This window comes from Euprymna scolopes, chromosome 41, assembly GCF_053919585.1.
Source record: "Euprymna scolopes isolate OS-2025 chromosome 41, ASM5391958v1, whole genome shotgun sequence".
In the NCBI taxonomy this organism is placed as follows: domain Eukaryota; kingdom Metazoa; phylum Mollusca; class Cephalopoda; order Sepiida; family Sepiolidae; genus Euprymna; species Euprymna scolopes.
This window is the reverse complement of record NC_136522.1, coordinates 65,095,061-65,120,812: the sequence shown is the minus strand read 5'-3', so window position 1 is coordinate 65,120,812 and position 25,752 is coordinate 65,095,061. Positions and strand designations below refer to the sequence as shown.

The window sequence follows — 25,752 nt, the reverse complement described above, 5'->3', positions numbered from 1 at the left end:
TTGAACTTCTGCATGTCAGTACAGGGTGGAATGATAAAATTGTCGCCCTAAAGAAAACAATACTACAGCTTTATTTTTAAACTTTTCTTGAAAAAAAAAAAATCAATTCAAGTAGCTTACATCTATTCAATGTAGCCACCTTCAGCCTCAATCACCGTCGCCTCGATACAGGTCTGGAACTGGGAGCGTGCCTTTTCCACAAGTGCTACTGTCAATAATTTTCCCCACTCTTTATCTGTGCCTAAATCCAAACGTAGATTCCATGAGCAAAGCTTCTTTCTTAGAACTGCACGCCAGTGGAACTCTCTGCCGCTTGCCTGTTTCCCACCTGACTACAACTTGGACGTCTTCAAGTCCAACATAAACAAACTCCTGACAAACCGCCCCCCCCTAAGTAAGACACTATCAAAACCGCCAATACTAATGATTACTACAATACTATCTCAGATATTACTGTACATGCAATAACCCTTATCCCTGAGTGGCCTTCGAGCCTTGATAAGTGGTGATCCCCCATGTAAAAAAAAAAAAAAAAAAAAAAAAAAGTGCTGGCAGGAGCTCAGCGAATACTCAGTGGATGGCGGCGATCAGGCTAGCTTTTGTGTTGTGGGAGGTCATGTTGGTGATGTATTCGATGTATGACCAAACAAAGTAGTCCAGCAGGTTCATGTCAGGGGAAGAGGTGAGGCCAGTGAGAAAAGGGTACAAAGTTGTAGCAATTCTTCTGAAGCCTTTTGAACTTGTGGGTTGGCACCGAGTCCTGCTGCCACACTCAGGGTCTGCCAGTGGCCACCTGATTTCATAAGGAGATGAATACACTCTTCAGCACAGGTACACTTTGATGTTGACTTTCAAGCTGACTTTGAAGATGTGGAGAGAGTCGCCAAGCTGATGTCATCTAAGCTTCCACCTTTGTCCCATCCACGAGATGTTGCATCCCTCTGCCTGTTTTGCAAGTAGTTTAATGGTGGATACTCCGACAAACTACAACCCTTGTACCCCCTCGAGGTAAATACCCCCGACAAGCAGCACACAGTAGAGATTCCTAGATGTAAGAAAGCCTTCTACTCTAATAGTTTCTTCCCCAGAACTGCTAGGCTTTGGAATTCCCTTCCGGGTTCCTGCTTCTCCAACTGTACTGACATGCAGAAGTTCAAGCGTAATGTGAACAGACATCTTGCTACTCAACTCCCTACACAGTATCCTTGCAGCTTATGTCCCTGACAGTAGCCCCCTACATCAAAGTGGCACTGTGCCTTGTTGGGAGTGAAAATGTAATTTAAAAAAAATAAATAAATAAAAATAAAAAAATAAATAAATAAATAAATAAATAAAAATAAAAAATAAAAAAAAATTTAAATTATTAAAGGAAATAAGCTTAATCCTGGCAGTATTGAATATTACCATCCATTTACGTCTCCATTCCAATACAGACTAGAAGTCTTCCTCTAAGGTTTCAACCATTTCCTTAGATATGTGCTCATTTGTTTTCCGTTCGAGTCTGTTATAGAGCATGGTGTTATTAGCAAATATACCCATCTCAGAGACCAGCAAAGTCATTTATGAATATCAGGAATAAAGATCCAAGGATCGACCCCTGTGACACACCCGCGTTTATATCATGTTGGTTTAACGTATGACCATCAAGGACAACTTGCATTTTTCTCTTATCTAAGAAGGATTTGATTATAGTGAGTATTTGTAAAGTAATATTTGATTATAGTGAGTATTCGTCGAGTAATATTATATGATTTTAATTTTTGTCTACGTCTTCTGTCGAAGCTGTGTTCGTCAGTCGGTTGATCAATTCGTTTCTTCACCTCAGTTTCTTAGAGCTCTTTTTTTTTACCCCCACCAATTTTTACATAGGAGGCACTACTTATGAAGGCTTGAAGGCCACTAGAGGATAAGGGTTAATGAATGTAAGGTAATAGTGTAGTAATCGTTAATGGTGTAGATTGGGCAGAATTTGATTATTTATGGGGATGGTTCAACAAGAACTTGTTTACATTGGATTTGAAGGCTGCCATGTTGTATTCAACCGGGAAGCGGGCCAACAGAACAGCGTTCCACAGGCAAGCAGTTCTGGGAAAGAGGCTTTGTTCATTGAATCTGCATTTAGATTTAGGCACACATTGAGTGGGAGAAATCATATGTAGTGGTTGTAGCTAGTCAAGTGTTTTTTTATGAAATTTTGGGAAGGCGGGACCATAGATTAACATTCAGTCGAGCACTTGCCATGAAAATAAGGATCTAGTAGAGACAGGTTTGCAATGTCTTTTCTGTGGGACAGAGGTTGCAGGGAAGAGAAAAGGGCATCATCTATTAGGTTTTGAAGCCGGTTTTGAACTATCAAGGCTGGATAGGGCACTCCAAGCAACTCCTCCTGTCCATTTGATCTGGTCCAAGCAACTCCTGCCCAGATGTGGCAACAGTATCCCATTTGATCTGGTCCAAGCTACAACCTGCCGCGAACCGAACATGTTTGTAAGCTAACTCTAAAGATATTAACCTCTTTTGTCTAGTCCGTTGTCCCAATCACAGCCACACCTTGATCAACAATCCTATTTCAGCTTCCTTTTGTGTGTCTTGATGAACAACTTCCTCTCCATTGTCTTTCTACTAAACACACTCTTTATAACCATTGTTCTGCTGATAAACTGATTTTCTTTCTTTTTTCTTTTTTTATAGCTTTTCATTTATTTTAAAAAATTCCTAACACTTATTTATTTGGAGGGGAATGCATCGACAATATCACAGACTACACCATTTAGTGCAGGCCACTTTCAAAGCAGGAAGTCATTTGTCTGTGTAAATATGCGCTTTTACTGCTTTTAATTATTTATTAGAAACAAGCAAAAAAAAAAAAAAACATTTAAAAAGAATTTTAAAAAATAAAATAAACATTGCCCCACCCCCGTTTTTTTTTTTTTTTTTTTTAATTTTCAATTTTAATTGACGCTAAAAGCATCGGTTAGGAGAAGCAATGAATGCCAAAGCGAATCGCTGACATTTAAAGGTAGAAAAAGTGAAATGTCCACTTGGGAAAACTGAAATGCTTACATAAAAGCTAAAAGAAAAAGAAAAAAAATAAAATAAAATAAAAAAATATCCTCTAAAATTAATGGCTGCAAATCGTTGGTATTTTTAGAATTCGACAACCCAACCTACTGCCCTCCATCTCCTTAGATAATAAATTTTCAGATTATCTCAGAACAAAAATTTTGCCATGAAAATAACGAAATTCATCATCCAGTTTTTTCCCTCTTTTTTTTTGGCTCCGTTTATTCTTCGTTTTATCTCCCCCCCCCCAGTCTCTTTTTCTCTTTTTCATTTTTGTCATCTTTCATGTCGTTATCTCTTTTATGTCCCCCATTTTCTCTCATTTGGCATTCCAGCTCTCTCTCATTTGGCATTCTTTCTTTTTCTGTCATCCTTTCTCTCTCATTTGTCATCCTCTCCCTTCTTCCCTCATTTGTCATCCCCTCTCTCCCTCCCTCATTTGTCATCCTCTCTCCCCCTCCCTCATTTGTCATTCTCTCTCTCTCCCTTCCTCATTTGTCATTCTCTCTCTCTCCCTTCCTCATTTGTCATTCTCTTTCTCTCTCTCATTTGTCATTCTCTTTCTCTCTCTCATTTGTCATTCTCTTTCTCTCTCTCATTTGTCATTCTCTCTTTTTTGGTCACTCTCTCCCTCATTTGTCATTCTTTCTCTCTCTCATTTGTCATTCTCTTTCTCTCTTGTCATTCTCTCTTTTTTGGTCACTCTCTCTCCCTCATTTGTCATTCTCTTTCTCTCTCTCTCATTTGTCATTCTCTCTTTTTGGTCACCCTCTCTCTTTCTCTCATTGATCATTCTCTCTAATAATTCCTTCTATTTTGTCATTCTAACTTTTTCATCATTCCTTCTTTGTTTTATTCTGTCTTTTTTTTCTTCTCCGTTTGTCATTTTTCTCTATTTCTCTCTTTTCATCATTCTCTCTTTTTTTAGCCTACGTTTAAAACCTTTTCTCTTTTTCCTCCAATAAATTCTCCAGTTTCTCTTTATTTTGTCAGTCTCTCTTTTCACATTTTTTAATCTCTAATGCCATTCTCTTATTTTTTCATTCTCTTTTGCCAATTTTTTTTTAATTAACTAATAAACTGTAACATTCTACATTTCAAAATAATTTCAAAATAATTTCAAAATAATTAATTTTAAAGAAATGTCAAAATAATTTAATTCAAAATAATTTCAAAGTAATTTTCAAAATAATTCATTTCAAAATTATTCATTTCAAAATAATTTATTTCAAAATAAATATTTTTTTAAATACACAAACAGAATGTAACATTTAGTTTAGAATAGTCTGAAATGAAAAGTATTTTTTCTAAAACTTTCTATTAAAGAAAATATTATTTAAATGCAAAATACAATAGTTTGAATATTTAAAAATATTTTGCAGTTTTTCGTTTTCTTTTTTTTTTTTTTTTTTTTAGAAATAAAACAAATTAATTTAATAAAATAAGTCTTAAAAGTCTAAAAAGCTTTAAATTTTAGATTATCTCCCTTTCTTGCTAATATAATTCTTCTGGAAAAAAAAAAAATACTTCTGGCAAGTTAAAGTCCAGGCGTCTTCCTATATACAGCGTCTGGTGTTTTTATTTCTTTCCCCACAGTGAGAAATGTGACACAAGAGTCGAAAAACGGGACTGAAAAGTCAGCATTCCCCCACCCAAGGAGGCGCACGGTGACCTACAAAAAAAAGCCCAAGAGGTTCCTTCGACATTCCCCAGTTGTGGCACCTCAGGTGATCAACAATAAACTAACTCCTTCTCAAAGAGAGAAGGCAAAGCTTGGGAGAGTGGACCTCCTAGAACTGCCAGGACCCGCAATACACTGAGTACAACAGAGAGGTCATTACAAGAATGGCTTAGACTGTTGATTTTGAGATAACCCACGGCAGCGAGAACCTAGTATTTCAAAATGGTCACCCATCTGGTAATGACTAAGCTCAACGTTGCTTAACTTTGCTAATGTAATAGGAACCTGTGTGTGAACCTGATTATGCTGTATTAGGCGAGTAGTCAGCTAGTATGGCATAATACTTTTGTTATTGATTATAACAAATGCGGATAATCATGACCGGTTGCGGTAATGACTATCGATAGCCAAATTCATTATTAATAACGAGCCTGTCTCGTGTCATTTCCAGTCATACAAGTGACTACTTCATGGGCAGACATTGGGTGTGAGAGTGTGCGCCTTTACTGAAGATGATTAAGCACTATTGTCTCACCGTTACTAAGCATCTATGAGGAGAGGTGCAAAAGGGACGCGTTGTATTGCTGCTTTGCGCAAAAGGATGACAACAAGCAGCGATGTATGAAAATATAAAACTTTATTGTTGGTGATGAGCAATGTACGCGGGGGGGGGGGGTAAGGAAGGAAGGAAGGAAGGAGGCTGCACAGGAATGGACAGACAGGTTTCATGTTTGGTTTAGTTTATATAGTACTTTAGGACACCTGTACATTCATCTGTAAACACCCATTATGGGATTTTGCCATTATTATGTTCGGGAACTTTTTAGATGAGGATCGATAATCTGTATTGTTTGAATTATTCGGGCCACTGTTCTCATCTTGGATGTTATTTTGTCTATGTTTTCTCAATAGAATCGCCAACCTATTTTTAGGTGTGTCTTATCAAACTTGAGAATTTGTTGAACGTAACTTTTGATTATTTTTGTTGGAGTTTGCTTTTGTTCTGTCAGCCACAAAATCTTTCAATTTGAAATTCTGTACAAATCCCAAAGTTCAACAATGCTCGCCTGAAGAAGACTGGAGATTTGCCATTGTCTCTCTTTCTCTCTCTCATATTAACCATTCTCTCTCTTTCTCTCATTTGTCATTCTTTATATATATATATATATATATATATATAGTGAAGGGATGATTCCAATATTTTTCCCCAATACAATTACCGATCCTGTTCTAAATTCCTGATCCTGATTCTATTTAAATCTCTAAATATTTAACTATAGAGCTGGATTTTTTTTTTTTTTTTTTTACAGCGGAAAAACAATTTGTTATGATACTGAGTAAAAGGTTCGATTCTTAGGAAGAAAAGCTAGTATTAAAGATGGGGAGGGAGGGGCGTGTTGGCGCTTTAAACTGAGTTATCTCTCTGTGGCGTGTTCAAAAAATTCCAAGATGTCTATCTTCAACGCGCTGTCATAAAAACGTGTTTTTCCGCTTAAAAAAAAAAAAAAAAAAAAAAACAAACTACTCGATCAAATTGTCATTCTTTCTTTATATATATATATATATATATATATATATATATATATCTATAGTGAAGGGATGATTCCAATATTTTTCCCCAATACAATTACTGATCCTGTTCTAAATTCCTGATCCTATTTAAATCTCTAAATATTTAACTATAGAGCTGGATTTTTATTTTTTTTTTCGGATTAGCTACAAACCCCATGTAATACATAGAAATACATCTGTCTAGATCAGGGATTAATCGTCCCAACATTACATAACTTTTGGGCTGGTGCATCTGCTGCTTGTCTCTCGTTCCTGGACAGGGTTCAAAAGAGTCGCCACCTGATAGGTCCTCAACTGTTATCTAGGCTTAAGCCTCTGTCCCATCGACAAAATGTTGCATCCCTCTGCATGTTCTACAAATACTTTAATGGTGAATGCTCTGACGAACTGCAAGCACTTGTACCGCCTCGACGTGACTACCCTCGACAAACAATTAAGTCACACCCCTTCACAGTAGAGATCCCTAGGTGTAAGAAAGCCTTTTACTTCAACAGTTTCTTCTCCAGAACTGCAAGTCTTTGGAACTCCCTTCCGGGATTCTGCTTTCCCAACTGTACTGATATGCAGAAGTTCAAGTGTAATGTGAGCAAACATTTTGCTACTCATCTCCCTTCATAATGCGCCTGCAAATTATGTCCCCGATAGTAGCCCCCTACTTCAAAGTTGCACTGTTCCGTGTTTAGGATGAAAATTGAATAAAAAAAAAAAAAATAATAAAAAAAATAACTGTATATCTCCACTGACATTGAACAAGTGAGAGTTAGTGAAGGAGGATGTACAGGAAATGACAAAGTGGTTTACTTTGTTGATCCAATCAATGATTAGTCTCAATTTTGGTCTAGTTTATATAATAACTAGCATGGGTGCCCGATGCTTCCTGGGTGTTTGAAGGTGTATGCTGAGCCAAAAAAAAAAAAAAAAAACGGTCAATTTTTTTTTTTTTACATTGACCCCTATCATGACCCCTTAACATTTATTGTTTTGGGCTCAAATCAAGTTATTAAGTTAGATCCATGTCCAAGGAACCTATATCTAAAATTTCAAGTGTTTAGACCCCAAATTGTCGGAGGAATTTAATAGAGTTCTGAAAGGTCAAATCGTTGAACTTTGACCCCTTAACAGTCAAATTTCTGTCCGAAAATCGATCACATAGATTTTCCCAAATCTCAGTACCCTGTATATCAAATTTCGAGTTTGTAGACTAAATATTGACAGTTATTGCATAGACACGTTCACTTTTATAGATATATAGATTTGTGGCACCCAGGTATCCACCTGTAAATGCTCTTTGTGGGATTTTATCTTTGCTGTTAATATAGCCACATTTATAGGGCATTTTCTTAGCGACAGCGTATTTCCATCTCCAGCTAACTTTTGTTTGGTTGTTTTACGGCATATCAACTCTTTTCAGGATTATTAAATGATGAGGTATAATGGAGAATATTAACTAGTTTTAACATAAAATAAAATGTCTCTGAGATGGGTATATTTGCTGATGACATCCATCACACTCTATAACAGGCACAAGGAGAAAACAAATAAACACATATCTAAGGAAATGGTAGAAACACTAGAGGAAGACCTCCAATCTGTAGTGGAATGGGGACAAAAATGGATAGTCACATTCAATGCTGCCAAGACTAAGCTTGTTTCCTTCAATAATTACAAGAAACCTTCTCCACCATCAATAGCAATGGCCAAAAACACTACCTGAAAGTACTTCTTTTAAAATCCTCAGGTTAACATTCACAGGGAACATGAACTGGAACAGATACATTGAGAGTATTGCCAAGGCTGCTGCTGCGAAGAAGTTGGGCTCCATCTACCATGCTAGAAAGCTACTTTCGCCTGAAAGTATCCTGTACCTCTATAAGGCTACCATTCGCCCATGTATGGAGTACTGTTGTCACATTTGGGCTGGTGCATCTGCTACTAGTCTCTCACTCCTGGACAGGATTCAAAAGAGAGTTGCCAACCTGATAGGTCCTGAACTGTCATCTAAGCTTCAGCCTCTGTCCCATTGACGAAATGTTGTATACCCCTGCCTGTTTTACAAGTATTTTAATGGTCAATGCTCTGACGAACTGCAAGCACTTGTACACCCCCTCTTGACGTGAATACCCCCAACCAACCCAGCAAGCAGCTAAATCTCACCCCTACACAGTAGAGATCTGTAGGTGTAAGAAAGCCTTCTACTCCAATAGTTTCTTCCCCAGAACTGTTAGACTTTGGAACTCCCTTCCGAGATTTCGCTTTCCCAACTGTACTGACATGCAAAAGTTCAAGTGTAATGTGAACAGACATCTTGCTACTCATCTCCCTTCTTAATATCCCTGCAACCTATATCCCTGATAGTAGCCCCCACTTCAAAGTGGCACTGTGCCTTGTTTGGGGTGAAAATTGAATTTAAAAAAAAAAAAAAAAAAATTGTGACACCCAGGTATCCACCTGTCGGTGCTCTTTGTGGGATTTTATCTTTGCTGTTAATATAGCCACATTTATAGGGCATTTTCTTAGCGACAGCGTATTTCCATGATTAAATGTTATTTTCTTCGCTGCGGATTGCTCTACGATGTGTTTATTTTAATTTTCCAACAAGTTATGTCCCTTTATCACAAAACTACCCAACATTAATATATGGAAAGCATCAGATAGTTTTGCGATTAAGGGACGTAACTCTTGTATCCACAATAATACAAAATAATTTCAAGATTTAAAAAATAGTTTAATGGTTAATTTATTAATAATACTTAAAAATAATTTAATAGTATTTATTTCGATTTTATTTTTAATATTGCAACACAAATTTTTACTAGATATAAAGAATTAGATTTTCAAAACATTTTCAAGATAATTTTCCATTTTTTCAAGGTAATACAGTAGAGCCCTGGGATACGTTTCTTTTTTTTTTTTTTTCAGGTTATGGTATGGAATACAATGCTCCTGGTTATGGTATTTGCTCCACCTTATGGTGTTATTTATAATGTTATTTGATTATATACATGCGTTTTATATACTGTATTTTGTTACTAATTTTTAATATGCACTGTATAAAATTTTGCTTAGGCCCCGCCATACGACGATTTCACCTTACGATCCCAACTCCGGAACGGATTAATGCCATATCCCTGGGTTCTACTTTAACAGAAATAAGAGCTTTTCAAGACACAAATCAACATTCAAGGACTTTTCAAACTTTGTGAACATTGATATGAAAACCTGACCAAAATTGTAGCTCAAAACATAATTAAAATTACTAGAATTGCTTCTGGCATAGTGGATAAAATACTTGGTGAAATCAAGTTACACTCTTCTGGAGGTTGAAGGTTCAATCCCCAGTGCAGGTGGCACTCAAAAATACAATTGAGAATTACTTAAGACTTCTACCTGGTTATCACTGACATGATGAGAGCATGCTATTCTCCACGGATTAAATAAAGGATTCCGTTTGAAATCGTGTGCAGATTCCAAAGTTCAACAGAAAAGTTCTTTCGGGTTTGACATGTCACATGCAAAGAAGTAATACAGACCAAAATGTTGTGCGAATATCACTCAAGATGAATAATCCAAATAATATGAAGAATCTGCGAGTTTTAAAATGAAAATTATTTCAACAGTCGTTACATTTCAACCACTCGTTGTCTGGTGCCGTTGCAGGAACATGACATGAAAAAAAAATACAACTGGTTTTTTTTTGTTGAATACAAAAAGTATTTATTCCAGTAATTTATGACAACACATTTCACTGACCCCCCCCACTCCCCCCTGGCATATTTTTTTTTTTTCGACGCACATGAGTCAAAGCACCTCCACTTGCTTCCTTTGCTCATGCTGTCCTTTTTTTCTACCTTTATTTTTCTTTCTTCTTGTGATGTCAGCACTTCCCAAAGGTAGTGCAACCGTCGGTGTTGGTTGGGAAGCTTGCATGTCTCAGTGACTCCAAAAGCTAAGCTGGCAGGAGATTCGTCTCCTGTTAGGACCAGCCATGCCAGACAGGTCGACAGGTAGAGGCCAGTCTAAGAGCATTCCACCTACCTCCTGGAAAGGTTGGGTGTGGGGCCAGCACCCTCACACCGAAAAAAGAACTTGCTACAAAAACATCTGCAAAAGCCTGAAAGGCTCCGGTTCTGGGAGAGGAAGGTCCTACACCTGCAGAAAGTATGACGTGCTGGGGACCAAGCTGAAAGGACACTTCAGTGCCAAAAACCCTTTTATCGCCCAGGATAATCACCACTATTGCTACATGGAACGTCAAGACCATGTAAGAGATTAGAAGATGGCGATGGATCGGGCACACCTTGAGGAAGCAATCAACAAACATCACACGCCAGGCCCTAACCTGGAACCCTCAGGGGAAGAGAAAAAGAGGTAGATAAAAGAACATCTGGAGAAAAGACCTGGAGGCAGATACCAAGCAGATTGGCTACTCCTGGGAGGAAGCTGGAGAGAATCACCCAGGACTGTGGACGCTGGTGGGCTATTGTGGATAGCCTATGCCCCTCCAGGGGCTCAAGGCTGTGATAATGTGACGTCAGCAGCATGAACACTTGCTTAATTTGCATATGTGCTAAGATGGCGGCTGCTGCTAATATTTTCACTAGTCAGCTATCCTACAGCTGCTGATTTTCTCATATGCGCACCATACATGCTATGTTACAATATGTCTACGGGGATTATGTGAAGAGATGAGCAAGATGTGTGTTGCAGACAGACATCTTGCTCATCTCTTTATATAGACAGACAGAGCCATTTATTGAGGGACATAGATGCATCTGAAAAGTTAGAAAAGAATTGATACAAAAAAAAAAAAAAAAAAAAAAAAAAAAAAACGTCTGTATGATCAATAATAATTAATGATCAATGAATTTCCGATTCAATGAATGCAAGAATGCCAACACGAATCCTCATGTTTAATTCAAAATCGGTTTGTCTCATCAATGGATGTTAGTTTTTTTTTGGTTGTTTTTTTAGATGATGATGATCATCATCATCATCGTCGTCATATAAGAAAAAAAAAAAAGAAGCTTAGTTTGAATTAGTCTTATGCAAAATGAGGAAAGAAGAAATGAAACTCTTAGTGGAAGAATAGTTTTTAGACAGCAATTAATAAATATTTACGGAATTTCACTTTCTTTGGAATATCTATATATTAATGTGATAGCGTGTTATTTTGTGTGGCACACTTGCATCTTTTTTCTTCCGAGTGACTGTCGTTTAATTGTTATGACCTTCAATTTCTTGTAATAAATAATTTTACCAAGAATTCTACATAAATTTTGGTTTTCATTATAGCTGAAGGAATATATATATATATATATATATATATATATATATATATATATATATATTTTTTTTTTTCTTCATAAGTTTTGGGTTCGGTTTCTATTCAGGCTGATGCACCCAAGTCATATGGATTTATTTATGAAATCACAAAAACTTAAATTATAGTTTAAAGTCAATAAATATTTATCATTTACCATTAGTAAAATCAAGTCTCAAACAGTTTTTTTTTTTTTTTTTAAATATGTAAAAAGAATCGATTTTTGGAAAATTAGACTAAAATTTTTCTGATTCCAATACTCTAAAAAGTTCTATTTTTTCAGATTCCTAATGAACTGTCCCAACACTAATAAAAAAAAAAAAAAAAAAAAACTGGATTCCTTACCTGCTGAATTGTACAGCGTCAACAGCCATTATATCCAGTTGCGGAAAGGCCCTTCCTAATGTGTTATAGCTCGACGCAGCCAATGCGCTAAAATGACACCAGGGGGCATAAAAGAAGACCAATATACATTCTGAACCACTTGCGTTATTCTCAAACGCCAACCTCTGTAGAAGAGTTGTGCCATTTACCATTTGAACAGTGCCAGTCGTGTTTTCTGTTATATTTTTGCCAGCACAATGAAATCGGGGTTTCTTAACAGAAGTCTCATTTTTATCCGTCTCGTTTGAAGGACTTGCGTCTAACGTAGCATTTGATATATGGGTCTCGTTTGACGGCAGATCTTCTTTTACCGTGACGGCGGTCTCATTGTTTTTGAGATTTTCTGTGCCGTTGCCATTTGCCTCTTCCTTGAAAGAATACAAGTCGATCTCTTTCTGCAGTTCTGCCATAAAAGTGGCGAATACATATTTTATACCCGATGTGATGGAAGAGAAGACGTCTGCGTGCCAACTTGGGCTGAGAGGGGACGTGTTTTCCTCCAAAACTTCTTTCAACTGTTCTTTCTCGATTTGGAGCTTGTCTGGTTCCGTTTCTTTTGTCTCTGCGGGAGCATCTAATAGAGTACCGGAGACTGAAGCTGGAAAAAAAAAAAAAATATTGATTTAAATAAATAAAATAGTTAATTATCAGGAAAACTTTGGCTTGAGATACCTAAAAATATCTCTATATCAATACGATAGCGTGTATGTTATTTTTTGTGTCACACTTACATCCGGGTCGTTTAATTGTTATGTACTTCCATTTCTTATAAATAATTTTACCAAGAATTCCTTTTTGGTTTCAGTTTCAATTATAGCTGATGGCACTGAAGGCATTTCATTTTTTTTTAAAAAATAATTTGGTGCTAGTGCAGAGAGTGATCCGCGCTATTTTTAAAATCGTATTTCCAAGTTTAATTAAAGTTTATATGTTTTTTTTTTATTCAATTGTAAGGTTGAAGTATAGAATAGGTACAAAACACCCCCCCTTCCCATGTTAAGAATGGCTTTTTAAATAATAACATTATTATTTACGCCTGGATCACTCTCTGCAATAGTACCAATAATTTTACTAAGAATTCTTCATAATTTTGGTTTCGGTTATAGCTAATGGCACTCGAATAATCTTTTTTTTTTTTTTTTTTTTAATAATTTTATCAAGAATTCTTAAGTCTTTGTTTCAGTTTCGATTTTAGCTGATCGCACTCAAGTCATCTATTTTTTTATAAATAATTTGATCAAGAATTTTTCATAAGTTTTGGTTTCGGTTATAGCTGAAGGAACTAAAGTTATATATATATATATATATATATATATATAAGTTTGGGATTCGGTTTTGATTCAAGCTGATGAACCCAAGTCATATAGATATACATTTTATTGTTGAAATCGCAACTTTATGATATATAAAAATTGATAGAACATTAACTCTATAATAATATAAACGAAATCTGCAAGTATTAAAATATATTTAAGCACATTTTACGACCTGGTTACACCGGGTGTCTCTGCTAGCTTAGATAAATACTTTTGCAATTTTAACAAAATAAAAAAGCTACAATAATATCAGAGCATCTCAATTTACGCTGAACATCTATAGAATACCAAAATCAATATATAACATATGAATCAGTCCCCTGTGGAATTTCCACAGGTCCCACTCGTGTAATATTAATTACTTGACATGTGCAAATATTTAGGAGAGCAAGAAAAGAAACAAAAAAAAAAATTTTTTTTTTAATTATTTTATTTTTTTTTTATTTTTCTTTCTTTATTTTCAGAATCCTTTGAGATGATAATTTTCATAATTTGTGCATTTATTTTTTTTTTGCAGACTGTTATATCCTCATCTTCATAGTTGCTGTTTTTTCACCACGTTTCGACCAACTTATCCTCTGGCCTTCTTCAGGTGATTAACCGCGACGAGATAGGACTGCTGAGTCTTGTAACTTGCATCCCTCTGCTTGTTCTACAAGTATTTTAATGGTGAATGCTCTGACGAACTGCAGACACTTGTGCCCCCACGTCGCAGACACCCTCGACAAACCCGACAGGCAGCTAAATCCCACCCCCACACAGTAGAGATCCCTAGATGCAAAAGATCCTTCTACTCCAGTAGTTTCTTCCCCAGAACCGCTAGACTCTGGAATTCCATTCCAGGATCATGCTTCCCTAACTGTACTGACATGCAGAAGTTCAAGTGCAACGTGAACCGACATCTTGCTGCCCAAATCCCTACATAGTGCCCCTGTAGTTGCTGACCCTGATAGTAGCCCCCTACACCTGAGTGGCAATGTGCCTTGTTTGGGGTGAAAATGTAATAAAAAAAAAAAAAATTTAAAAAAAAAAAAAAAAAAAAAAAAACTTATCTCCAGTAATTACTGCCTTCCACCACGTCTTTTTTTTTTGCCAACTAATCCTCTGGCCTTAATAAATGCAAATTCTTTTTTTTTTTTAAATATTTTTATTCAATTTTCACCCCAAACAAGATACAGTGCCACTTTGAAGTAGGGGCTACTATCAGGGACATAAGTTGCAGGGGTATTATGAAGGGAGATGAGTGGCAAGATGTTTGTTCACATTACACTTGAACTTCTGCATGTCAGTACAGTGAGGAAAGCAAAATCCTGGAAGGGAGTTCTAAAGTCTAACAGTTCTGGGAAAGAAACTATTGGAGTAGAAGGTTTTCTTACACCTACAGATCTCTACTGTGAAGGGGTGGGATTTAACTGCTTGTCAGGCTTGTCTGGGATATTCACGTTGAGGGGATACAAGTGCTTGTAGTTCGTTAGAGCATTCACCATTAAAGTACTTGTAGAACAGGCAGAGGCATGCAACATTTCGTCGATGGAACAGAGGCTGAAGCCTAGATGACAGTTCAGGACCTATCAGGTTGGCGACTCTCTTTTGGACTCTGTCAAGGAGTGAGAGACAAGTAGCAGATGCACTAGCCCAAATGTGACAACAGTACTCCATACATGGGCGAATGGTGACCTTACAGGATACTTTCAGGCATAAGTAGTTTTCTAGCATGGTAGAGAGAGCCCACCTTCGCAGCAGCAGCTTTAGCACTCAATGTATCTATTTAATATAGCAAAAAAAAAAAAAAAGAAAAAAGAAAAAAGAGAAAAACAAGAAAAAAAAGAAAAAAGAGAAAAAAAAGAAAAAAAAGAAAAAAAAGAAAAAAGAGAAAAAAAAGAAAAAAAAGAAAAAAGAGAGAAAAAAAGAAAAAAAAAAAAAAAAAGAAAAAAAAAGAAAAAAAAGAAAAAGAAAAAGAAAAAAAGAAAAAAAAAAAGAAAAAAGAAAAGAAAAAAGAAAAAAGAAAAGAAAAAAGAAAAAAAGAAAAAAAAAGAAAAAAAAAGAAAAAAGGAAAAAAAGAAAAAAGAAAAAAAAGAAAAAAGAAAAAAAAAGAAAAAAAAGAAAAAAGAAAAAAAAAGAAAAAAAAGAAAAAAGAAAAAAAAAGAAAAAAAAGAAAAAAGAAAAAAAAAGAAAAGAAAAAAAAAAGAAAAGAAAAAAAAAGAAAAAAAAAAGGCAATTTTTATTTTGTCCCAACATAGAGTGCCTCTTTTATGGGAGGTTAGTGAATGCAACATTTGCCCTATTATTAAATTGTGTTCTGTTTTAACAAAGTTCAAATCTGGGGTTTTATTTTATTGACTTGTTATTCAAAGAAGATGCTAGTCTGACCTCTGACTGGTACTACCAGATCAGGCTGTCTGAAGATATGGGCTTCCTGATATGAAATGAACTGAACATTGTTTTTCTATTCCCTTTTTTGCAAAAACTTAATTATGTTCTGAAAAACCAAAAACAGCCCCCCCCCTCTTTCTTTTTTCTCTCTACAAAACAATCAAACCAAATACCATGAATAAATATTTGAAAATATAAACAACTTGAAACATGAAACTTTTCTTTCCAAAAATTACTGGATTCAGCATTAAAGAATCTGAAACGGGTTGATATGCCATAAAACAAAGCAACCAAGACCTCTAATCTGCTGTGAATCATATTAAGAAAACACAGTATGTTAGCTGTTGAAACGGATCTTATATGAACTTGGGTTCCATTTTTTTTGGATAGGTAATCAGATTTTGACCAATGTTTAGTCTGGCTTGAACTAATAATTACTGATAGTATGTGTGAAAATGAACTTATGGACCAATGCCACAAAAGACGGCAATTTTTCTTATTTCATTAAATTTTGAACGGTCATAATTCAGTGGCTAGTTGAACTACTAAAATATGAAAATAAATTTGGTACCATTTTTTTATGTTGGGCTAAAATCTATGTGTAGACATTAAGAGATTTCAGATATAACTAGCCTGGGTGCTTGGTGTTACCCCGGTGTTTGAAGGTGTGTGTTGGAAAAAAAAAAAAAAAAAAAAAAAAAAGTGGTAGTAGGCAGGCTTGAACCCATACCACGAAGGAGGAAAAGCAGGTGAAAAAAAAGTGACATCTTTACCGTTGCGTACATCACCAAACCGGAAGTAGCGAAGGTTCAAATTAAGGCTAGTCGAAAATCAAAAAGAGGGGATGACTTTCGAAAACATTGGTGAAAAAAGCGACCCCTCCTTGTAGAAAAGTGCCCAGTTGAGGGTGAAGGAATTAATGGTTTTTAGCCAATTTTTCGATATTTGTCATCCAAAGGGTTGAGCTTCGAAATGATACTAATCTTGTGAAAATCTGTTGCTTCTGTCAAAAGTTTTAGGCAGACATACATACATTTAAACAGACAGGTGAAATTTCTGGCCGAAAACAGATTAAAAAATTTTCCCAAATCTCAATACTCCTTATGCCAAATCTCGAGTCTGTAGACTGAAAATTGACAGAGTAGTTTGATAGAGAAATGTACACACACACACACACAATTTCACTTTTATAGATAGATAAGATGATCTGATACATTTGTAAGGATATGTCATTTATTCAAAGTCTGTATAAAGCTGTGAAAATGAACTTATGGACCAATGCCACAAAATACGGCAATTTTTCTTATTTCATTAAATTTTGAACGGTTATAATTCAGTGGCTAGTTGCACTACTAAAATATGAAAATAAATTTGGTACCATTTTTTTATGTTTGGCTAAAATATGTGTACACATTAAACTATTTTAGATGTAATAAAAATATAATTTTGGTTTGGGATACCTAAAAATGTATTATTATTACCATCATTATTACCATTATAATAACTAGCGGGACCTGTGGAAATTCCACAGTGGACTCTTTCATATGTTGATGTTGGCATTCTGTGGATGCTCAGCGTAAATGGAGATAACCTGGTACTATTATAGCTTTTTTGTTAAAATTTCAAAGGTATTTTTCTCAGCTAGCAGAGACGCCAGGTCGTAAAATACGCTTAAGTATGCTTGTATATATTTATTATGGAGTCAATTCGATCAGATAATTGATTTTGTTGTTGTTCCTTCTTATGAAACGGATTTTTAATTTAATTATAATTTGATTTTTAAATTTTAAATTATCAATCACATTACTTAATATTGAATTAGCTCTAGGACATTTAACTATCGAGCTTATTATATATCTAAATTACAACGAGCACTTTCTCTTTCCTGTATTTTAATTAAACTAGTAATTTCACTGTTACATTAAAATACACTCAGCTCTTTAGACTATTGTTCTAATCTCCTTTAAATATATATATATATATATATATATATGATTTCCTTCAGCTATAATCGAAACCAAAACCAAAACTTATGAAAAATTCTGAGTAAAATTATTTATTACAAAAAATTAAAAGGTCATAACAATTAAACGTCAATCACTCGGAAGGAGAAAGATGTAAGCGTGACACACAAAAGAACATACACGTTATCGTATTAATATATAGATAAGAAATGAACTGTTTAGAAAAAAAAACATAATACTCGCATACACATATCTCAGCTTCTTTTCCATTTTTTTTTTTTTACTTTTTTTTTTTCAAGGAATTTAAATGTTACATTTAATACTGGGCATATCTTCTAGTTTAAAAATAAAAAATATAGAAAAATCTTAATGATGTACCTATTTACAATGCCTCCCCACGGGACAGAGTTAGACACCAGAGTCGTTTTTTAACGCGGAGAAAAGGTGCAACAATAAAAAAATTGTCTCGGTCGTGAAGGATATCTCCTCCACTGAAAGAGGACGAGAAATGGAAGTGCCGCATCTGAAGAACAGATGCTACACTTTGAACTTATTTATATATTTTATTGTTTTAAAACATTTGACAATACAATCAAGTACAGACAAAAAATTCATTAACAACAAAATTAGGCACAAGGGCCGATAAGAAATTGGGGAGGGGAAGGGGTACAGGGTCTTTGTGACGTAAGAAATGCAAGTAATAATCTAATGGATACTACACTTTGATCTTAGCCAAAAGGCCGATGTCTGTACTCGTCATGGAACGAAAATGTCATATTCCAAAAATCACGTGGTTTGGCTAGTAACATTTCTCTTTGGCTAGTAAACGAAAATACTTAGTTATCAAAGATCAACTGAAGATAAATTTGTCTGTAGAGCCTTGTTGACACACTTGTATCTCCGGCCTCTAGTTCAAGGAATACTTCCATCGTCGGAGAATGTTGACTTCTAGGAACAGCAATTTCAAACGTGTCATACAGGACTTCCATTGGAATCTTATCCGTATTTTCATTAACCTCTGATACAACGAAACAGAATTTTTGCTTTCGGATACCTAATAATAGATCCGATGGGATTTGAACCTGGCCTTACAGTTTCATAGTCTGTGACGGTATCCATTGGGACAGTTACATCTACACGTTACTCCGACAACTTTCGTAGAAAGAGAACACTTTTTGATTCAAACCAGCACACATTTATGGGGAAAGGATTAAACAGATTATTGGTTTAACATCCAGAATAAAGTGTTTAAGAAGCTTATTGAATGCGGATTATCCAGACGAGTTACACAATCAAGTGTCAATAAATACAATGAGCTTCCCGCAACGGCAAAAAAATGAAAAGGCAATTGGTGAAGTAATTAACGAGTATTAAAGTATTCACAAGCATATCTTTATCTTATCGATTTAAAACAAAAAATAGTAAAAAATAAAAAAATAAAAAAAATGTATTATTTCAATTACAATGGATTGGTTTGGTTGTTTTTATTTTACGGCATATCAACCCTTTTCAGGTTATTTAATGCCAAATCCAGTGATTTTGAAGAAATTTTTTTTAATAGAATATATTTGTTTTTTTTTCAAGTCGGTTTCTATTTAACCCATAGTTGGGACCCTAACAAGTACTACCACTCCAGGTCAGAGTGGAACTGGGAGCAATAGCAATTAAACGGTGGCTCCACACTTCCCAAAGCCCGCAAGCTGTGGCCTCATCATCGAATATAGTTTAAGCTCATATCCAGGACCATGATTACAGTGGAAGTCCTGTATGACACGTTTGAAATTCCTGTTTCTATAAGTCAACATTCCCCGATGGAGGTATCCCCGGCCAGAGACAAGTGTGTCAACAAGGCTCTACGGACAAATTTATCTTTAGTTCACGCTTGACAACTAAATATTTTCGTTTACTAGCCAAATAGAAAAGTTACTAGCCAAACCTACATGATTTTTAGAATATGATATCTCCATTCTATGACGAGTATGTACATCAAAGATTCTTTTTCTATTTTTTTAATAAGTGTAATTCTAAATATAAACCGAATTTTATGTTGATACTTGAAGATATAAAGCAATTTTCATCAATAATTAATTTTCTAGTTTATTATTTTCTGTAATTTTCAGATATGTTACTAATTTCAACTTTACAATTAAGTAAATAACCCAGGGTTCTACAGACAAAATTATCTTTAGTTGACCTTTGACAACTAAATATTTTTGTTTACTAGCCAAATAGAAAAGTTATTAGCCAAACCCATATGATTTTTGGAATAAGACGTATTCATTCCATGACGAGTGCGTACAAAGATTTTTCTGTTTTTGTTTTTTTGATTTTTTAAATATAATAGGGGTTTGTAACATTTGAATTATTCGGACTACTGCTCACATCTCGAGTATTATTTTCACAACGTTTCGATCGATGTAACTTCCGACCTTCTCCAGGTATCTCTTGTCAAACTCGCAGTGGTTAGAGTACTTGGAAAAATCAACTGCAAAAGTGATATCGTCCTAAAGGTTGAAGGTTCAATTCTCAGTGTGGTTGACCGAAAAATACAATTGCAAATTACTTAAAACTTCTACCTAGTCATGGCTGACGAAACGAGAGCAGGTTTAAATAATTTGTATTATTTGCATTCTTCGGACTACTGTTCTCATCTTGAGTATCATTTTTCACAACGTTTCGGTCGATGTAACCTCCAACAGGTGTATCTTGTCAAACTCGGGGAATCTGCACGGAATTTCAAACGCGATATTCTTTTTTCAATCCTGAGTGTGGGTGATAAAAAAAATACAATTACTTAGGACGTCTATTCAGTCACAGCTGATGCAATGAAAGCTTAGCATACTACCCCTGTGAAGTAAATCAAGGCTTCCATCCTAAATTCTGTATAGATTCACAGATTGACAGAAACATTCCAGAGTTCGACAAGACACACCTGAAGAAGGTCGGAGGTTATATGGGCTGAAATGTAGTGAAAAATGACAGTTAGGATGAGAACAGTAAGTTAAACCTTTCTAAATCTGTACTGGAAGAAAACACAATGCTAGGGTTTTGAAACAACACTTGCTCATCAAGGAAACAGGTTACCCTTCACCGAGTCTGCTCCTTCTGATGCCTTTCTGTTGTTGAATATTTGGCAGATGCCTTGGGAATGACATCAAAAGGAAAGTCGGTCAGATCCTGGATCGAGGTGCCCTAGGAATAATGTCAAAAGAAAGTCAGACACAAAATCTCCAGAGATTAGGTCAGCGAGACTAACCGACATTTCAGGACAATGTGTGGTGGAATGTTTCACGTCATCTATGCCAATAAAATATAGGCGCAGACAACAGAAAAAGAGAGAGCGGCGACAACAGGCAAGATAAGTTATACATTTTTCTCGACTGACAAACACATCATGCACACCACCACTAATGCCATAACTGTCATTCTGAAACCGAAAAAGGTCGATTTGAATAAACAAAATATTTTATAACCAGCTGTGTGTTTTATTTCGCTGCCAAGTGTATATATCGAGACAATGACAAAGGTTGATTTTTTAGAGGTTATATGGATTAAAAAACACGTTGGATGACCGACCGCAGCAAATACATCTGTAAAGAAAAGTCTTTATTTGCAGAAGAGTCCCACAACCCTTCAAGAGCTGAAGTCCCTGCCTCAATATATTAACACAGTAATCCAAAGAATCCAAATAATACAAACTATTTGGCTTATTCGGATTACTGTTCTCATCTTAAGCGTCATTCTTATGTTTCGATTACCATAACTTTCAACATTCTTTAAGTGTATTTTGTCGAACTCAGAATCTGTAAATAATTTCAAACTGGACCATTTATTTAATACATCGAAATAGCTTGCACACATTCCTGCAGCCATGACCAAGTAGAAGCTTTGGTTCGTGACCAGAATTCCTCCACATTAAAAAACAAAAATAAAGAAAAATCTGTACACTGTACATACCAGTGATGAAGCAAAAATATCATATTCCAAAAATCAGGTCAAATTGATCAAGTAGTTTTATTTTTAATAACAAAATCATTTTTAAGTGATTAATAGGAATTCGTAGGCATTGCAACATGAATCTTGTATGGATAAAGTATTGCTGAGTTATCTCTTGTTTCTTGAGATTTTTTTCAAGTTGGTGGGTGAGACAGTCACATTTCGGATACTCATAAAATTTGATTTTCTTATAAAAATAAAATAAAATTACCTGATCACGTCAAGTGATTTTTAGAATATGATATTTTTGTTTCATCACAAGTATGTACAACGTACATATTTTGGTTTATTTTTGTTTTTTAATACAGGGAGAGTTCTGAAAATATAGAATATGAAAATGTTTTTGAATATGGGGGGGGGGGAATTCTGAAGATATAGAACATGAAAATGTTTTTTTAATACAGGGAAACTTCTGAAAATATAGAATATAAAAATGTTTTTTTTTTAATAAGGGAGAATTCTGAAAATACAGTAAATGAAAATGTTTTTTTAATACAATTTCAAATTACTGAAAGCCAAAGTTTTCTGTAATTTGAAATTGTATTATTAGTACCGCCTGCATTGAAGATTGAACCTTCAACCTTCAGATAACTCTCACTTAACGCTTATATCCGTTATGTACAGGTGCTTGCATATTATCCACAATAAGAATGGTAGCCCGAATGTTCCAAATTATCAATGTATATTTAACAAATTCCAAAACAATCTATACAAATAACACAGTAGATGCATGTGTGCATGTGCGTGTGTGAGAAAGACAAAATATTTAACCGATAAACCCTTAAACTACTGATCACATAACACTAGCACGCCTGTGGAACTCTGTTCCGGTTGCCTGTTTCCCACCTGACTACAACCTGGATGTCTTCAAGTCCAATGTGAACAAATTCAAGAATGACAGGCCTCCTTAAGTAAGACACTTTATCAGATCTATCTCCCAAACTAACATACTGTACACACAATAACCCTTATCCCAGAGTGGCTTCCGGGCCTTGATAAGTGGTGACTACCTTGTGAAAAAAAAAAAAGAAAAGGAAATAGTAATCATACACCAAGGATGGTTTATAACAAATAAAATCTTTGTTTGGATGGATGAATAACACGTACAGAAATATGTCGGCAACTTGGAATGCAAAATGTTAATTTCAATTTGCCAACATATTTCTGTTACTTTTGCGCATGTGCAAATTCATTCATAGCTTGAAGTGGTTTCATTTTAAATCTTTCTTATCTGTCTGTCAATTGCTCAGACTACAGGGAATGTGTCTAGAGCACTGAATGATTTACTTTCGATTCTAACTAATGGCACCCAAGTCTTTTTTTTTTAATTCAATTTTCACCCCGAACAAGGCACAGTGCCGCTTTAAAGCAGGGGCTACTATTAGGGACTTAATTAGCAGGGTCATTATGAAGGGAGATGAGTAGAAAGATGTTTGTTAACATTACACTTGAACTTCTGCATATCAGTGCAGTTGGGAAAGCAGAATCCCGGAAGGGAGTTCCAAAGACCCGCAGTTCTGGGGAAAAAACTATTGGAGTAAAAGACTTTCTTGCACCTAGGGATCTCTACTGTAAAGGGATGAGACTTAGTGGTTTGTCGGGGGTAGTTCCGTCGGGGAGATACAAGTGTTTGCAGTACGTTAGAGCATTCACCATTTTTCACTTTTTAAACCACTACTATATATATATATATATATATATATATATATATATATAAAATATTAAATGAAAGATGAAGAATAAAAGTTATATATAACTTTATTATATCAGAACAATGAGGAAAAGTTAAAGGGAAAATTAAGAAAAAAAAAAAAAAACTCTTTAGACCATGGCATTTCGAAGTTAAATGCTTCTCATCTACAGTCCCAAAAATGGAGTGTTTTTATTAGCCCTAAAAGAGCCCCTGGGGCACACCCAAGAGTTATCGCAAAGTATAGACAAACAAAATTATATACAAATCAGTTAGTTACAACTTTTCAGAAAGTTTTATAAAAATCCAAGTCATCAATTTTTTTTTTAATAAGCACAAAAGTGTCAATTTAAGCCATTTTAACCCGAAAGGCACCCCTAGGAGGAGCAACCAGAGTTTTCCGGAAAATCCGTTCTGTTACCATTTTTTACTCATATCATGTTTAATATCTGTGCAAAATTTTTTTAAATTCCAAGGCGTAGTTATTGAGAAAAATGCGGACAGACAAACGGACAAGGGTGAATTTATGGGTCCACCCTCCTTTTGTCAGGGGACCAAAAAGATGGAAATATATTTTTTTCCTTCACCTTGTTCAGAAGACCAAAACTTTAGACTGTACAAAGTACCTTCAATAAATTTCCAGACTTTTTTGTACAGGCATTTAAAATTGTCACGGACTCTTGAAAATTCAATATACTATTGCTATACATCTCATGAGATGACTGACCAATTTTTATGATTTCAGGTTCAAATGAACAGCTACAGAAGGAATTCGAATACACCCTACTAAAGCCTGATTGTCACAGCTGGTGAATTTCAACCTGGACGTGAGGGCACTTTACAAAGAACGACATGCAATAAAATTGTTTTAAACTTGGAAAAAATGCCACAGAAACGTATGGAATGCTTCAGACTGCTTTTGGAACATCTTGCATGAATCAAGTATCAGTTTTTGAGTAGCATAAGAGATTCAAGGAAGGTAGGGAGTCTGTGAGGGATGATGAGAGGTGTGGAAGGAGTAAGGAAGTCAGAACACCAGAATTGATTGGCCAAATAAAGAATTTCATCGATAAGGATTGTTATATGCTTATACAGACACTAAGTTCACAGTTTGATGTCAGTGTGGGAATCAGACACACAACGAGGAACTGAAGATGCAGAAAATTTGCGCAAAGTTTGTCCCAAGAATGCTCCATCCTTGTTACAGACTATTTAACCAAACTAAACTTTATCGAAAACTGTTTTTCATTAATAATTATTTTTCTACCTTATCATTTTCCGTAATTTTTGGTTTGGTTGGTTGTTTTTGTTTTAACGAACAGGCATCTCATATTATCACCAAACCATGGACACATAATTTTCCAAGCCAGCAACAACATGGCTGGTTAGTTGTTTTTGTTTTACGACATATCAACCCTTCTCAGGTTATTTAATGCCAAATCCAGTGATTTTGAAGAAAATCTTTTTAATAGAATATATCTGTTTTTGCAAGTCGGTTTCTATTTAACCCATAGTTGAGACCCTAACAGGTAATACCACTCCGGGTCAGAGTGAACCTGGGAGCAATGGCAATTAAAGGGTGGCTCCACACTCCCCAAAGCCCGCAAGCTGGAGCCTCACCATCGGATATAGTTTAAGGTCATATCCAGGACCCCGTAATTTTTGGATATGTTACTATTTGCGACATGACGATTATGTAGGTACCATTTGTTTTACTTAATCTTTAAATTGATAAACAATTTGAATGGAGAGAAGCGCCATCTAGCGACAGTTTAGTGAAACGCACAAAAAAAAAAAAAAAAAAAATGGCGCGGTTCGTGTAATTTTACAATTTTTTTTTTCGTTATTGTAATATAGAAAAGCACCAACATGTCTATGATTTTTTTTTTTGTTTTTTAAATATCATGTTTTAAAAAATCCGCAAGGCACTTGTGCATTTTAACATCCTGGCAAACTTAGAAAGTGATTCTTAAGTGGGGGAGGGGGCTTTCTTAACTTGTCCCTGTTAAAATCGTTTTGTACTTTGCTGAGGTTCTTCATCAGCTGATCTTATGACATATATGGAAATATGCCCTGGAAATGTCACTACTGATTAATGTTTACACTGTTTACCAGTTTTAAAATATGCAAACGAACTTGGCTGTTTTTTCTGGCACTTCTGCATTACACGAACCGCGCCATTTTTTTTTTTTTTTTTTGTGCGTTTCACTAAACTGTCGCTAGATGGCGCTTCTCTCCATTCAAATTGTTTATCAATTTAAAGATTAAAATCATAATAGGCGCTTCTACACTATTGGAACGAGATTTTTGTAGTCGATAAATGGAGTATCAAAAACAATGGTTTTAACTGATTTTTTTTTTAATCAATTCTAGTAAATTATAATGGTAGCTTC

At 35.2% G+C, this 25,752-nt stretch overlaps 1 protein-coding gene across 1 annotated transcript in view; it reads right to left on the bottom strand.

Moving 5' to 3' along the window:
- Positions 1 to 25,752, bottom strand: part of LOC145266559 (thioredoxin domain-containing protein 15-like) — a 68,598-nt gene that overhangs the window by 40,569 nt on the left and 2,277 nt on the right. Inside the window, exon 2 of the mRNA XM_080122372.1 lies at positions 11,982 to 12,618. Within this exon, the coding sequence (XP_079978498.1) occupies positions 11,982 to 12,618 (637 nt within the window). The remainder of the gene's footprint in view (positions 1 to 11,981; positions 12,619 to 25,752) is intronic.